The sequence below is a fragment of the Lactuca serriola genome, chromosome 7 (genome assembly GCF_051521515.1).
Source record: "Lactuca serriola cultivar US96UC23 chromosome 7, Lser_US96UC23_V15, whole genome shotgun sequence".
Lineage (NCBI taxonomy): Eukaryota > Viridiplantae > Streptophyta > Magnoliopsida > Asterales > Asteraceae > Lactuca > Lactuca serriola.
The window spans coordinates 43,178,535-43,194,446 of NC_136414.1; the positions used below are offsets into that span (position 1 = coordinate 43,178,535).

The window sequence follows — 15,912 nt, forward strand, 5'->3', positions numbered from 1 at the left end:
AATTTCGCCATCGATCGATAAAGGTATCTTTTGATGGTTTCTGAACTAATCGTTGCGCACATTTCACAGTAGCATTTCAGTAGAATTAGGGTTTTTCTGTCGAAATTTTTTCTCGGGAAAACAATTTCCGTTTTGAGGTCCTGTTTTGTTTTTATTTCTCATTTCGTAGTTTTCCTTGATTTTGCAGAACATAAATGCATGTGGTTAGTCTGCTGATTTTTTGCGTAAATGGGTCGTTTGACTGTTCAGTGTTGTTTTAACACATGTTTTTGCTTGTTTGGTTGTTGAAAATGTAGGGTTTAGCTTTCTGTTTTTTCTATATCGCTTTACTCGTCGCAAATGTTATTTTGAGCGATCTTCTACATAATGCTTTGATCGCTGTTCTCTTGTTCTTACCACCATCAAGTGATTGTTCCTCTTTTCTAGGTCATAAAACTTACCACATTTCTGGATTTTGCACATATGCATAGACATTGTTTCGTTTTTGCTTTAACGTGTCGTGTTGTTGGTGTCTTAGCGTTCTAGTTATGCGATGCTACTTTACTGATGTTTATAGTATGTGAAATGTAGAGTTATTGTACCTTATGGTTTACTTTGTTTCTATTACCCTGTACTTGCATCATAGTACTCTAAATGCTTCTATTCCTAGAAATATCCTTGTTTCAAGGATATTTCTAGTCTAAGTTTAATGTACTTGAAGATCCTTTCATGTTTTTGAAAGCTAAACATCTCTGTCTCTCAAGGTAGCTACTAAAAGTGTGAAAAGTTCTATGGACATCTGTGCTGTAATTGGGAAATGAAGGTGTCATTATTAGGTTGAAAATGATTGGTTTTTTGTTTCTCTTTTTCCTGATTGATAAAGCTATATGTTGCAGGGATTAAAGGCATGTTATTATATTACAGTACATTATTTATCATGTGTTTAGTAAAACAATTAATTTGGTTTTCTGGTTTATTCTTTCCAAGGTGGTGTAATGCTTTTTTCTTGATGAAACAGATTTGATGATGGAAGAAAATCCTTCACCAGCTGTTTTGGAAGGGAAGATTACTGGAATAAGTTTCTCATTGGCCACTGAAGACGAGATTGTTAGTTTTTTTTTTTATTATTTTTTTCGCTTTCCTGTATAAATATCACTATATCAGTTATCTTGGTAATTTTCTTGTCTAACTACCTTTTTGTGTGTGATGCATGAACATACAAATTCGAGTAGCGTAAAGCTTCCATTAGTGATTGCCCCATTAGCCATACGAGCCAGCTTTCCAATCCGTTTCTTGGACTTCCCCTCGAAGTGGGAAGATGTGAATCTTGTGGCACAGCTGAACCTGGCAAATGTGAAGGTGTGTAATGTGTTACCATTTGCTTATCTTTTCCCCATATTATAAATATCTTACATTAGTTTTAATGTGCTTGATACATTCTTTATTAGGCACATTTAACCAATTAGTTTTTTTGAATCCATTCTTTAAATATCTGCTTCTCTTGCCCGTTTCAGGTCATTTTGGGTACATTGAGTTGCCGATTCCGATATATCATCCATCTCATCTTAATGAGCTCAAGCGTATCTTGAGTTTAATATGTCTCAAGTGTTTAAAGTTCAAGAATCGCAGGGTATATATTTTTTAGTTTCTTTAAGTTATGTTTATATCTCATATTTTCTTTCTTGAATCTTTTATAAATTTCTGGGGTATTGAAGGGGACAAAAATAACAACATTTTAATAAGGAAGTGCTTTAATTCTTCTCTTATTTTACACAATGTTTTTGCCACTTTAAGAATTCGTTCATTCGTTCAATAGGACTTGCCTATTCATGAGTAGACACATTATTATCCTCACTGTTTTGTTTTTAGTTATTATTTATGTTTATGGCAAGAAGATTCATCTTGAAAAAAATTGTTAAAAACATTCTAAAGACGGTTATTTGCAGTGATAAATAATAATTTTTTTTGAATATTTCGCAAGTATACATGCTGTTCTATAAATTATTCTTAAAGAATATTAGAGGATATGAGTTACAAATATAGAAACAAGCCTAGTAGATTTTTACTTTTTATTTTTCATTTTCATTTATTTATTTGCTACATAATTCATTTGGCATAAAGCAATCACACATCCATTTCTTATACTTTCTCTTGCTTTCAGTTGCCAAACAAGACCACTGGTATGTTTGAAAAGGTTTTGACTGTATGTTGCGAGGTAAGCATCCTATATCTAACTTTCTCTAACCTAAATTTCCGTTAATCATTTTATTTTATTTATTTATTGTATTGATTTAGACTCTTGTTGCTGAATGTTGTATAGGAAACTGCAAATGTAACTGTGGATGTGGTACAAAAACAAGATGGTGCATCTTACTTGCAGCTTAAAGTTCCATCTAAAACATGTAAAGAAGGGTTATGGGAATTTCTTGAACGTTATGGGTACAGATATGGTGATGGACACAAGCGACCTTTGCTTCCATCTGAGGTAATACATGAAACTCTTCGATGATAAGATAAGATAAGATAATCAGTTGATTAAGTCTAGTTAGATTTATAACATTACTTTTTGTGCAATGATTTCAGGTGTTGGTGATGTTAAAGAAAATTGACAAGGAGAAGGCAACTAAAAAGAAGTTAGCTGGGAGGGGATGTTTTTTTCAGGAAGGGTATATCATGCAACATCTTCCCATCCCTCCAAATTGTCTCTCAACACCAGATGTCTCTGATGGCATCAATGTTATGTCATCGGTTAGTTACTTTTCCTTTAAAGATTTCTGAACTTAGTGTAGATTTTTTTAATGAAAATAAACTTCATTTTGTTGTTTCTGAAATTATGCATGATTATATTTGTAATGGTATTCCAGGATATTTCAATGACAATGCTTAAAAAAGTTTTGAGACAAGTGGAAATTATTAAGAGTTCCAGATCTGGGATTCCAAACTTTGAGTCTCTTGAAGTCGAGGTTAATGATCTACAGAATGCTGTAGCGCAATATCTTCAATCAAGGGGTGCTAAGGTATTTCTATTGGCTGTTATTATCTCTCTTTTTGTGTTAAATGAAAGAAATAGCAATATACTTTAATTGATTTGGTATTATATCATTCTACTTCCATATCTTCCTTCTACAACCTTGTAGTTTTAATGAGTCTACTACCCAAATAGACAAATGTTATTCAAATACGAAACATATTTGAATGCTTTAATTGGGTAGATTTTTTAAAGTATGTCCTATAACTGGCTAGATTTTTTTAAAATACAATGCTTTAATAAGAAAAAAAAGTAAAAGTACAACCCTGTAATAGACAGAAATGTAAGTAGGATGGTATAATACACAAATAAATGCTATTTCTTGCATTTAGCCTTTCCATTTTTCCTCTTTTGATTTCGTGTAACTAATGTTTTCTTTTGATACTTTTAATCCTTACAGGCCTCCCCCAACAAAAATATACGCTACGGAATTGCAAAAGAACTGAACGACTCCTCTTCAACCAAAGCATGGCTTGAGAAAATGAAAACTCTTTTCATAAGTAAAGGATCAGGGTTTTCTTCCAGAAGTGTCATAACAGGTGACCCATACAAAGGTGTGGGCGAAATAGGAATACCATTTGAGATAGCTCAGAGAATCACATTTGAAGAAAGGGTAACTGAATACAACATGAAGTTCCTTCAGAAGTTGGTAGATGACAAGTTGTGTTTAACATATCGAGATGGCAATAACACATATTCTTTAAGAGAAGGGTCAAAGGGGCACACGTTTTTGAAACCAGGACAGGTTGTTCACAGAAAGATTATGGAGGGAGATGTGATCTTTATCAATAGGCCACCCACTACCCATAAGCATTCGTTACAAGCTTTATCGGTTTATATCCATGATGATCATACTTTCAAGATTAATCCTTTAATCTGTGGGCCATTGAGTGCTGATTTTGATGGAGATTGTATTCACATCTTTTACCCTCAATCCCCAGAAGCAAAAGCTGAAGTGTTGGAGCTTTTTGCAGTTGAAAAGCAGCTTTTGAGCTCACACAGTGGAAATGTAAACTTGCAGTTTGGGTCTGACTCTTTGTTATCTCTTAAAACTCTGTTCAAGAAATTCTTTTTCAAGAAATCAGAAGTCCAACAGCTGGCATTGTTCACATCAAGTACATTGCCCAAACCTTCAATGTTAAAAGTCCGGGGTTCTGGCCCGTTGTGGACGGTTTTGGAGCTTCTGGAAACATCTTTACCTCCGGGATTCGATTGCTCTGGGGAGCGGTTCTTGATCAAAGACAGCAAAATATTGAAGCTGGATTACAGTCGAGAGGTGATACAGTCCATCATCAATGATGTGATTAGTTCAATTTTTTTCACCAAAGGCCCAAAAGAGGTGTTGAAGCTGTTCAACTCTTTGCAACCGATGCTAATGGAAAATCTTTCCGGTGAGGGATTTAATCTAAGTTTGGAGGATTTTATTGTCCCGAAAAGTATATTGAGAGATATCGAAACCGAGCTTCAAGATTTATCTTCTTTGCTATATCATTTGAGATCAACCTACAACGAGGTGATTGCGTTACAGCTTGACAAACATCTGAGGGCAGTAAAATCGCCAATTTCTGAATTTATCTTGAAGTATTCGTCGATGGGTAGTTTGATCGATTCAAAGAGCGATTCTGCTGTTACAAGAATCATCCAACAAATTGGGTTTTTGGGACTACAGATTCTGGAAAAGGGGAGGTTGTATTCAAGAACTTTGGCGGAGGATTTATCGAAACATTTTCGCGGGAACTATCCGTTTCCAGAGAAATACCCGTCTGAGGAGTTTGGGTTGATCCGGGGCTGCTTATTCCATGGGCTTGACCCGTATCAGGAATTGGTGCATTCTATTTCAAATCGTGAGGTTATGGTGAGGTCTTCGAGAGGGTTGACTGAACCCGGAACTTTGTTCAAAAACTTGATGGCTATTCTTCGTGACGTTGTAATCTGCTATGATGGGACTGTGAGAAATGTGTGTAGCAATTCAATCATACAGTTTGAATACGGGGTCCATACACAGAATTTGTTTGCTGCTGGTGAACCGGTGGGAGTATTGGCGGCAACCGCCATGTCAAACCCTGCATACAAGGCGGTTCTTGATTCTTCCCCGAATAGCAACTCCTCTTGGGATATGATGAAGGTATTCTATTCTGCTCATTCTAATTCATTTGAATGTTATATATTTGTTTATTATAGCCTTTTTCCTATTACAGCATTGTATCCAAATAAAAAGAAATTTTCACTCAGGATATTGAAAGTACAATGCTATTATAACTGGGTAGATTTTTTTTCAAGTACTAGGCCTTAATAAGAAAAAAGTTAAGAGCACAAAGCTGTAATGGAAAGAACTGGAAGTAGGATGTTATAATACGCAAACAAATGAAAGTTTGTTCTCTTGATATTCTTAAACTGTTTCTCTGATTTCCAAATTTTAGGAGATTCTGCTTTGTGGAGTGAATTTCAAGAACGTGAATAATGATCGTCGGGTGGTACTGTATTTGAATGACTGTGATTGTGGCAATAAGTATTGTCTTGAGAAGTCTGCATATTTTGTGAAAAATCATTTGCGAAAAGTCAGCCTTAAAGATACTGCTGTTGAATTCCTTATAGAGTATGTTTATCGTTACATATTCACTTTTGTGGCGTTTTGACCCCGAATCTGTATTGATTACTTTTACTCCTATTGTTTGCTGAATGCTGATTTCTTCCTACAGATTCACAAGACAGCAAACAAGTGAAAATGCTGAAATTGGTGCAGGACTTGTTGGTCATATTCATCTGAATCAGGTTTTTGTTTTTTGCTATATAAAATTGATGTGAGCATAATATAATGCTTTCCTCAATTTCAATTTTATGAGGTATAAACGTTATCTGAGCAGGCAATGTTGAAAGAATCCAAGATTAACATGGAAGAGGTTCTTGCGAAATGTGAAGACACCCTCAATGTCTACCGGAAGAAGAAGAAAGAAGTTGGATTATTGTTCAGGAGTATAGCTTTATCTTGCGGGTCTGTAATATGCTTGTTTCTTTTTTACTTTATTATTGGGGAGAGAGAGGACTTAATCTATAAGCTATATATGAGTGTCACTTTCTGAATTAATGGACCATTTTACCCTCCTTTGCCTTTTCCTCCCACCTCCCCACGTGTGGTGTTATTTTCTAGTGGGGAAAAAAGAAACATGGCCTTTCAGATATAATATAACCTTTTTTTTTTTTGCAGTGAATGTTCGTTCCACCAATCATCAGAAAACAAATGGATGCCGTGCTTGAAATTCTTTAGGCAGGACACTGGCGGTCTCCAGTTGGAGAAGGCAGCACGCATACTTGCTGACTTCGTTTGTCCTGTTCTTTTAGATACAATTATAAAAGGTATTTATCGATTCTTGTTTATTTCCTAGTCCTAAATAATTCATATATAAAGGGCATTCATGTCTTTTATGCAAACAAGCTATCGAAAGCAAGTACCTAACCCATTTTTTTGGTTGTGACTATGTGAATTGTTTTATCATTGAATAGGTGATCCACGGGTTAAAGAAGCAAATATCATTTGGATCGGTCCGGAATCAACCGTTTGGATTAGAAATCCAAATAAGGATCAAAGCAGTGAATTCTCTAATCCAAATAAGGATAAAAAGGGTGAATTCTCTAATCCAAATAAGGATCAAAAGGGTGAATTGGCTATTGATGTGGTTCTTGAGAAGGCAGCTGTTAAGAAAAGCGGGGATGCATGGAGAATAGTGATGGACACTTGCCTTCCCATAATGCATCTGATCGACACTACACGATCCATTCCTTATGCAATCAAACAAGTCGAGGATCTTCTTGGTACATCTTGTGCATTTGAGCAAGCTGTCCAGGTAACACTATTTATCTATCTTCACAATCTCTAATTTGGTTACTAGACTTCAGATTTGCTGTTAAAAATCATCCAACTTCGATAACTGCTATAGACAACTATTGGAAAGTGTTATATAAATCATCATTAAACTACATATATCACATGTAAGGATTTTTAAAGTCAGTGTGACCAAAATCCAAATTATAAATGAAATGAAAATCAATTGCTGATTGTTGCAATTTGCCCTCAAATGTAAGCCAAAACTTTTAATTTCTTTTTATAATTGGGCTAATGCCAAGAAATAGCAGGTACTTCCATTTATGTGTTTTATAGCATCCTACTTTCAGTTCTTGCTATCGCAGCTTTTTTACTTTCATTTTTTTTCTTATTAGAACGTTATACTTTGAAAAATCCACCCAATTATAATAAGTTGCTCTGACATTGCTATATCTGGGTGGATTTTTCATAGTACAATGGCATAATATAATTGGAAAAAATGTAAGTAGAATGCTATAAACGGAAAAAATGAAAGTAGGGTGCTATAATAGGAGCCTAGGAGGAAATGAAATGAATTGTTTTTTATTATCTGAAAACTGATCCGATTTTGCTTTTGTTGTGTAGCGCCTCTCAACCTCTGTTTCAATGGTTTCCAAAGGCATGCTGAAAGAGCACCTACTTCTATTGGCGAATAGCATGACGTGTGCAGGAACTCTTGTTGGTTTCAATCAAGCTGGCATAAAGGCCTTGTCCAAAACCCTTAATTTCCAAGTACCATTTTCCGAAGCGACATTATACGTAAGCCATCCACTCTGTACCTTATAGATATTTATTGTGTCCGACTTAACATTGACATTTTTACCCTTTGAATTTCTCCAGACACCAAAACGGTGTTTTGAGAAGGCGGCTGAGAAGTGCCATTCTGATTCTTTATCGAGCATTGTGGCTGCTTGTTCTTGGGGCAAACCAGTTGCTGTGGGTACAGGATCTCGGTTTGATATACTGTGGGACACGAGAGAGGTTTGTACTTTATTATGAATGCGTAGAGTACAGTTACTTCTATACCCTCATATTATCTTAGGGTTAAATGCCACAAATGGCAACATTTTTGGCTGTATTTCTTTCTAATACATAACTTTGAAGAATCTTAGCAAATAATAGATGGATTTTTTTAAAGTATAATGTCCTATCCTAATAAGTAAAACTTGGAAGTACAATGCTATAATTGTGGATTTTAATAAGCACAATGCTTTACTAGGAAAAAATTGAATGTTCAATGCTGTAATAGAAAGAAATGAAGGTAGGATGCTATAATACACAGTAAATTTGTTTTGATCAAAATTTGATCACGATGTTTATTATAACTGATTATTTATTTGATTATGTGATTAATATGATCTCTTTGAAAATGCACATTATTAAATATTAATATTAATTATGTTTTCAGGTTGAACTTAACCAAAAGGATGGCATTGATGTATACAACTTCCTTCATTTAGTACACGGTGGATCAGAAGAAGAAGCTGATAATGGGTGTCTTGGTGGTGAGGTCGATAGTTTCGACATGGAGGATAATTTCATGGAAGTGGGGTCTCCTGAGCATGATTCCGGTGCACCTAAAGCAGTTTTTGAGGACAGTTTGGAACTAAATCTTGGTCAAATGGAGACTGCAGCTCCTGAAGATGGGAACTCCAGTGGCGGATGGGGGGTGGCTGTGAAGAGTACACCAACTGATGGCTGGGGGGCGGCTGTGAAGAGTACACCAACTGATAGCAGTGGCAGCTGGGGGGCGGCTGTGAAGACTACACCTACGACTGAAGGTAGCTGGGGGGTGGCTGTGAAGACCACACCTACGACTGAAGGTAGCTGGGGGGCGGCTGTGAAGACCACACCTATGACTGAAGGTAGTTGGGGGGCGGCTGTGAAGGCCACACCAGCAACTGAAGGATCTGGATCGGGGTGGGGCAAAAAAGCGGAAGAACCTGCATGGGGCGGGAAGAAACCGGATTCAGACACTGGGGCAGGATCAGGATCAGTTCCATGGGGTAAAAGAGAGGAAACTGCTTGGGGTAAGAAAGTTAACAGCGGGGATTCAGCTGCTGCCTGGGGTAAAAAAGATGACACTGGGGACTCAGCTCCATGGAGCAAAAAAGCTGACACTGGGGGTTCAACTCCAGCTCCATGGGGTAAAAAAGCCGACACTGCAGCTCCAGCTCCATGGGGGAAAAAAGATGACACTGGGGGATCAGGCTCAGCTCCATGGGGCAAAAAAGATGACACTGGGGGCTCAGGCTCAGCTCCATGGGGGAAAAAAGATGACACTGGGGGATCAGGCTCAGCTCCATGGGGTAAAAAAGCCGACACTGGGGTTTCAACTCCAGCTCCAGCTCCATGGGGCAAAAAAGATGACACCGGATCAGCTCCATGGGGTAAAAAAGCTGACACTAGGGGTTCAGGTTCAGCTCCATGGGGCAAAAAAGATGACGCTGGATCAGTTCCATGGGGTAAAAAAGATGACACCGGATCAGCTCCATGGGGCAAAAAAGATGACACCGGATCAACTCCATGGGGCAAAAAAGATGACACCGGATCAACTCCATGGGGTAAAAAAGATGACACTGGATCTGCTCCCACTCCATGGGGAAGAAAGGATGTTAAAGCTGACGAGCCCAGTCAAGTGGAAGAGTCTCAGTGGGGTAAAATAGAGTTGTCTGGTTCCTGGGGCAAATCAGTACAAAAACCTGATTCCGTTCCGAAATGGGGTGGGAATAATAAAAGCGATGAGGGGTCGGATTGGAGCAAAAAGGTGGAGGAAAAAACAGAATCCAAGGATGGATGGGGTTCTCAAAGTCAATGGGGTGCAAAGAATCCTGAAGGGGGGTCATCAGAAGACACCACTACCACCACCAATGAAGGCGAGAAACCAGGAGGAGCTTGGGGATGGAATCGGAAACCCGAGCAGAAACCGGATCAGGGACAGGGTGGCTGGAAAAAGAAGGAAGGGTGGGGGCCAAGGAGAGACCGGCCTGCTCGCCCAGCTGGTGGGCCTAATGACGGGCCGAGGCCGGGTGGGGGTGGCGGTGGACCGTTCACTGCATCTCGTCAAAGGCTGGATATGTTTACTTCAGACGAACAGGAGATTCTTGCTGATATTGAGCCCATCATGCTTTCTATTAGGAGAATCATGAGCCAAGAGGGGTGAGTAAACTCTGTTGACTTTTTAAATTATAGCATAACCATTCCCAATATAATTTTCTACTTTGATATGGTTATTTACGTCTTTTGCACACAGGAGATAAGTCTCTCCCCGTGTATTTTGTAACAAATGCTTTGGGGATTTGTATTTTTATTTAAAAGTACATTAAGTTGCTAATAATAAGCATTTTTTGTTTTTGTTGTTGTTGTCAAGATATAATGATGGCGATCCTTTGTCTGCTGAAGATCAAACATATATCCTAGAAAATGTATTCAACCATCATCCAGAAAAAGCTCAGAAAATGGGAGCTGGAATCGATTACGTCATGGTATTAATTTTATTTTTCAGCAATCCAATCTACTTACTATTTTGGAAATTGTAGTCGTTATTATTGTTGTTGTTGTTGTTGTAGGTGACGAAGCATACGCTTTTCCAAGACAGCAGGTGTCTTTTCATAGTGTCAACAGATGGGCGGAAAGAGGACTTCTCTTACAGGAAGTGTTTGGAGAACTTTGTTCGTGGAAAATATCCGGACAAAGTGGATGAATTCATGTCAAAATACTTCAAGAAGCCTCAACCTCGCCCCCCAAGGGAACCACGCCCCCCTGGCCCAGGTCAAGATGAAGCCATTGGGACTCCTAATTCCCAATCTCAGTCTGGATGGAAACGGGGGGATGCCAATGATGAAGGCGGCACCCACACCCCTCGCTCTCAGCCTGGATGGAACCGGGATTCTGGTAGTGATGCCGGAACACCCCGTGCTCAATCGCAATGGGGAGGGAGTGAGGCGGGAACACCTGTTTCTGGTTCTGGATGGAAGAAAGAGGCAGAAGGCGGAGGAGGATGGAACAAGGGAGGTGGAGGAGGGGGTTGGGGGTCCTGACTCCTGACTCGTGAGAGTGAGAGTTAATTTGAATTTGGGGTTGGAATATTTGTAACCCTGTAGGTAATGTAGGGTAGGGTGCTAGCTTTTGCTTTTTAATCTCTGGTGCACAGCAGACAGTAGTAGTAAGTAGTAAGAAAAGGAAAGGTTTTGGTGGAATGAATGACATGATGGGATGGGATGTGATGTGATAAATATTTTGGATGATTAGTTGTTTCATCTGCGATTTGTGATGTGTGTATGGTAATTAATGCAGATGCAGATGCAGATGTATGGGTGTTTTCTTCTATCAATGGGCATCTGTTTGTTTCTTGACAATGCAAAAATCCATTGTATCATAATCATATTGAATAAAATTACACACATCTTGTAAATATGATAGGATATTCTACAACACTACCATAGTCCCGTGTAAAAAGAACAAGATCAACCAACTACCAATAAGGTAAGCAATGAACTAATAGCCATAACCATACCTTGAATTTAATATGTTGTTCAATGCTTTCTTCTTTCTCCTAAAACTAAAACTTCTCCTTTTGGAGTCAAAAGCCACAAACGTCTTTTGCAACTCCTTGTGAGTGAGTGGAGTGCCCCAACTATAATTTCTGGGCTTCTTCAGTAAAAGCTCATTGACCGATGGTTGTATCTTATGTTGTTGTGGGTAGGGTCTTGTTAATAAGGACCGCTTTTAAGTTTTAATATAAAGTAAGGTACCCGATTGGAACCGATATTTCTCTGAATCTTTCAAACCTTGGCACAATGGCACGACAAGATTCCACCACAATCATCGACTAAAAAGATTCTCTCGCCATGAATACTCGTCTCCTCGCCTCAGCTTCATTCGTTCTTCTTCTCTCCCTCCTACTCTCACTTCATCTCCACAATAATCACAGTTAACCAAACATTCTTCCTTCCGATCTTCAATTTAATCACTTATATCCACCTCAACCCATTTCATCAACAATTCAAATTCTTGCAGATGAATCCAGCTGGAGCAACCGATTATGGTGGCTATCATCGAAATCATCCTTCTCTTCAGGAATTGCTGATGCTGACCTGTTGGTGACCAATGGGACGATATACACCAGCGATTCCTCTCTCCCTTTTGCTAATTCCATGGCTATTCGTGACGGGAGAATAATCCGTATTGGCAACTATTCGTTTGTTCGGGTGAGATATAGTCAAATTACCAAATACTTTGTTTTCAGCATCAACTGTGGTGCTTCTAAAATATGAAACGTGAATTAATTTCACAACTACTTCAAATATGGAAAAAGATTAGCAAGAAAAACACTATTTAGCATTGAAGACAACTATCTGAGCATTCTGTTTTTTCAAGGCTTTGTATAAACTGTAAACTATATTATGCAAATGCAGGAAATGTCTGGATATGGAACAAAAGAGTTAAATCTTGAGGGGAAACTTGTTGTTCCTGGATTTATTGATTCTCATGTCCACTTGCTTTTTGGAGGACTCCAGGTTTTAATATCCTTCAGCTTCTTGTGTGTGTTTTTGTTTAGGGCTATATGCACCCTATTTTCCTTTCTTTCCATTACGACATTGTACTTTTAACTTTTTCTTCTTATATATATATATATATATATATATATATATATATATATATATATATATATATATATATATATCCTGATTGAGTGAGAACTGAAAACAGATGGCACGTGTAGAAGTTCGAGGTGTCAAGACAAAAAAAGACTTCATTGAAAAGGTTAAAGAAGCAGTGAAAAGTAAGTGTTTTCTGTATTTACAATTTTTGTTTCACTCTAGATATCTTGGAAGTTGTGTAAATATGGTTATGGGACCTACAACATGATATACATCTCTTGTTCATCTTTGCAGACATGAAAGAAGGTTCTTGGTTGTTGGGTGGTGGATGGAATAATGATCTTTGGGGAGGAGAATTGCCATCAGCATCTTGGATTGATGATATCACACCTCATCATCCTGTAAGAAAAAACCAAATACCAATTATATAAACTGTAACTAAACCCCAATTAATCACAATTAGTCTTTTCACTCTTGACAGGTATGGCTTTCAAGAATGGATGGCCACATGGGATTGGCTAACTCTTTAGCTCTAAAAATAGCTGGAGTCACAAGTAACATGCAAGATCCAGTTGGTGGAACTATTAGCAGAAATGCAAATGGAGGTATCATAATATTATGTATGATTATTATATTCTTGGATTCATTTTGTAAACTCATGTAAAATCATTTTATTATATGCAGAACCTACAGGCCTTATGATTGATTCTGCAATGAAAGTTGTTCTTTCATGCATTCCAGAAGTTTCTGTTGAAGAAAGAAGGCAAGCATTGGATAGAGCTAGTAGGTATGCATTGATGAGGGGTGTCACAACGGTTGTTGATTTAGGAAGATATTTTCCTGGAGCATCACTAGAACATTCATGGGAGGATTTTGAAGGTTTAGTTTGTTTGAAATGACCGTTTTACCCTTACATTCCAACAAACAGCTTACTCAATGTACACCAATTCTAACATAAGAGGATTTGGGAGGCAAAAAGAAAAGGGAAAATAAATTAGTTTAGTGGTTAAATCAATAAACTAAAGTGTTAACTTTCTTGTTAATTTCAGATGTTTACAAATGGGCTGATTTATCAGGAAGAATGATGATTAGGGTTTGCCTTTTCTTTCCAATGCCAACATGGTCACGTTTGCTTGTATGACTTTACTTGACTACTAACTACTTCATGATAATTTTTCTATGTTTACGTTTTCTAATGAATTAAATTTGATGTTCTTGTTTTCTTTTTAGGATATAATACAAAAAACAGGACGTAGGCTGAGCCAATGGATATTCTTAGGTGGTGTTAAAGCCTTTTCTGATGGATCCTTAGGATCTAACAGTGCACTTTTTCACGAGGTGTAAATAAATTTTATTTTTTTCTTACTTATTGTTATTAAATCAATATTATTCATGAGATAACATTTCATTCATGTTTCTTGTAGCCATATGCTGATGAGCCTTGGAATATTGGTCTCCAAGTTACAGATATGGAAAGCTTATCTAATATGACTGTTCAATCCGATAAATATGGCCTCCAGGTATTTTATTTTTTTCGTTTATCTTTAAAAAATGTTGTTGTAAATATGTAAAACAAGAAGCAATTTTTTCATCAGGTTGCTATTCATGCTATTGGAGACAAGGCCAATGACTTGATCTTGGACATGTATAAATCAGTTGTTTCAATAAATGGGAAGAGAGATCGGAGATTTCGGGTATCTGTTATTTAAAACTAAAACTATTATAAATCATTTGACATCAATCTCAGACTCTCAGTCACAGTCCAATGCATGTCCTGTTTGACACACGGGGCCTTAAGGTCCTGTTTGAACCTGTGGAAGTATGGGTATTTATATGAGTCCTCAAGATTCCCTTATTTGTTTTTGATCGAGGGTATTTAGGTGATTAATGAATAGTTGTATAATTCATAGATGTTTCCATGAATTGGTAATCCCTTTTTTGTAGATTGAACATGCTCAACATTTGAGTCATGGAAGTGCAGCCAAGTTTGGTGAACAAGGGATTATTGCTTCAGTGCAGGTAATTTATTTAAAGGGTAAAAGTTATTGATAATAAAAGAAAGTTTCTTTACAGTCTATGTGGGACCCCCACATGGAAATAAAATAAAACATGTTGCTATTATGCGTAAAAAATAAAGTGCATTGAAGAATTATATGAATACATTGCTATTCTGGTAAAAAAAAAAGTACATTGCTTGACAGCCAGATCATTTGCTGGACGATGCTGACTCAGCAATTAGAAAAATCGGGGTAGAGAGGGCGCAGAAAGGATCTTATTTGTTTCAGACACTCCTTACTAGCAATGCACTTGTTGCATTTGGTTCTGATTGGCCAGTGAGAACTCTTTTTCTTTTCTACACTCACCTTTTTAGGCCCTCTTTATTACCATGACATGACATGTTGGACTGCTTTTGTGTCCCACCCAGAAAGGTCTCCATCTCTTGTCTGTGTAAAAGACGTAAATGCCCTCCTCATTACTGATAGAAAAATTTCAGGTAGCAGAAATCAATCCTTTGAATAGCATAAAGACTGCAGTTAAAAGGAGGCCTCCTGGTTGGGATAAACCTTGGAATTTAGGCGAGTGCATGAAGCTTACGGATGCATTAAATGCGTAAGTAAACATGAAATAGCAACCTACTTTCGTTTTTATCTTTGCATTAGATCATGATTCTTCCTGTTTATCTGTTTATGCTTTTCAGGCATACTATTTCAGCTGCTGAAGCATGCTTTCTTGATGAGGAAATCGGGTCATTATCTTCTGGAAAAATGGCTGATTTTGTGGTGCTGAATGCACATACTTTGGATGACTTAATAACACAAGAAGAAACCTCTTTGGTTGCAGCTACATATGTTGGTGGTGTGCAAGCTTATCCTTGATATTTATGATCCGTGTACACAGTTGTATAACCAAAACTAAGAACTAAATCTTATGGAACAAGACTACTGATGTCAATGAAACAAAAATTCAAATTTTGTGTTCCACATGAAATGGTGGAACATTGGCTCGCTCTCGATCTCTCGTATGTGCAAAAGACACAAATGCCCTCCCCATCATGAGAATAGCCTTAGAAAGCATGTCTAGTCCTGTCCCATGTAACAAAACGAAAGTTACGAGGCAAAATGACTTGTTTTCTTTATCTTATCTTTTTGATCTATAATATGAATCTTAATGTAACACCACTATATATAAATTTGTCATTTTACCAATTTAAACCATATTGATGATATGTTGTTTATTTGTTATGTCGTTTTAAGAAAAATGAGGGCTAGTCCAAATATATTTTGGGTTCGGGGCGAGAGGAAATAAAAATGTCCTTAAAAAGACACAAGTATACCCAAACAATTTACAAAAATGTATTAATTTAAAGAAAAAAATATATATATTGTAGCTTTTGTAGACATAAAATCATTAATTATAGTATCAAGATAAAAAAACCTTAGTTT

At 37.4% G+C, this 15,912-nt stretch overlaps 2 protein-coding genes across 2 annotated transcripts; both read left to right on the forward strand.

Annotated features, from left to right (window-relative positions):
* The first annotated feature begins 796 nt into the window (after nt 1-796).
* NRPD1B (nuclear RNA polymerase D1B) lies at nt 797-11,195 on the forward strand. The gene is made up of 19 exons (XM_079011155.1): nt 797-815; nt 998-1,086; nt 1,212-1,338; nt 1,494-1,609; nt 2,141-2,194; nt 2,300-2,464; nt 2,563-2,727; nt 2,844-2,996; nt 3,408-5,132; nt 5,428-5,603; nt 5,707-5,779; nt 5,872-5,999; nt 6,213-6,361; nt 6,509-6,849; nt 7,452-7,625; nt 7,707-7,847; nt 8,275-10,025; nt 10,237-10,351; nt 10,436-11,195. The coding sequence occupies exons 1-19, from the start codon at nt 797-799 to the stop codon at nt 10,904-10,906; spliced, it is 6,132 nt and encodes a 2,043-aa protein (XP_078867281.1). The 3' UTR covers nt 10,907-11,195.
* Nucleotides 11,196-11,533: 338 nt separating this feature from the next.
* LAF3 (Amidohydrolase family) lies at nt 11,534-15,695 on the forward strand. The gene is made up of 15 exons (XM_079011156.1): nt 11,534-11,798; nt 11,886-12,076; nt 12,284-12,385; nt 12,579-12,651; nt 12,764-12,870; nt 12,951-13,074; nt 13,154-13,348; nt 13,519-13,604; nt 13,700-13,807; nt 13,894-13,989; nt 14,065-14,163; nt 14,414-14,488; nt 14,671-14,802; nt 14,964-15,079; nt 15,168-15,695. The coding sequence occupies exons 1-15, from the start codon at nt 11,717-11,719 to the stop codon at nt 15,343-15,345; spliced, it is 1,764 nt and encodes a 587-aa protein (XP_078867282.1). The 5' UTR covers nt 11,534-11,716; the 3' UTR covers nt 15,346-15,695.
* Nucleotides 15,696-15,912: the final 217 nt, after the last annotated feature.

Coding starts and splice junctions, on each gene's coding strand:
- LAF3 (XM_079011156.1), top strand. CDS start 11,717: ATGAATACTCGTCTCCTCGCCTCAGCTTCATTCGTTCTTCTTCTCTCC. Junction 12,871..12,950: donor ATATCACACCTCATCATCCT/GTAAGAAAAAAC, acceptor CACTCTTGACAG/GTATGGCTTTCAAGAATGGA. Junction 13,349..13,518: donor TTCATGGGAGGATTTTGAAG/GTTTAGTTTGTT, acceptor TGTTAATTTCAG/ATGTTTACAAATGGGCTGAT.
- NRPD1B (XM_079011155.1), top strand. Junction 1,339..1,493: donor TGAACCTGGCAAATGTGAAG/GTGTGTAATGTG, acceptor TGCCCGTTTCAG/GTCATTTTGGGTACATTGAG. Junction 2,195..2,299: donor TTTTGACTGTATGTTGCGAG/GTAAGCATCCTA, acceptor AATGTTGTATAG/GAAACTGCAAATGTAACTGT.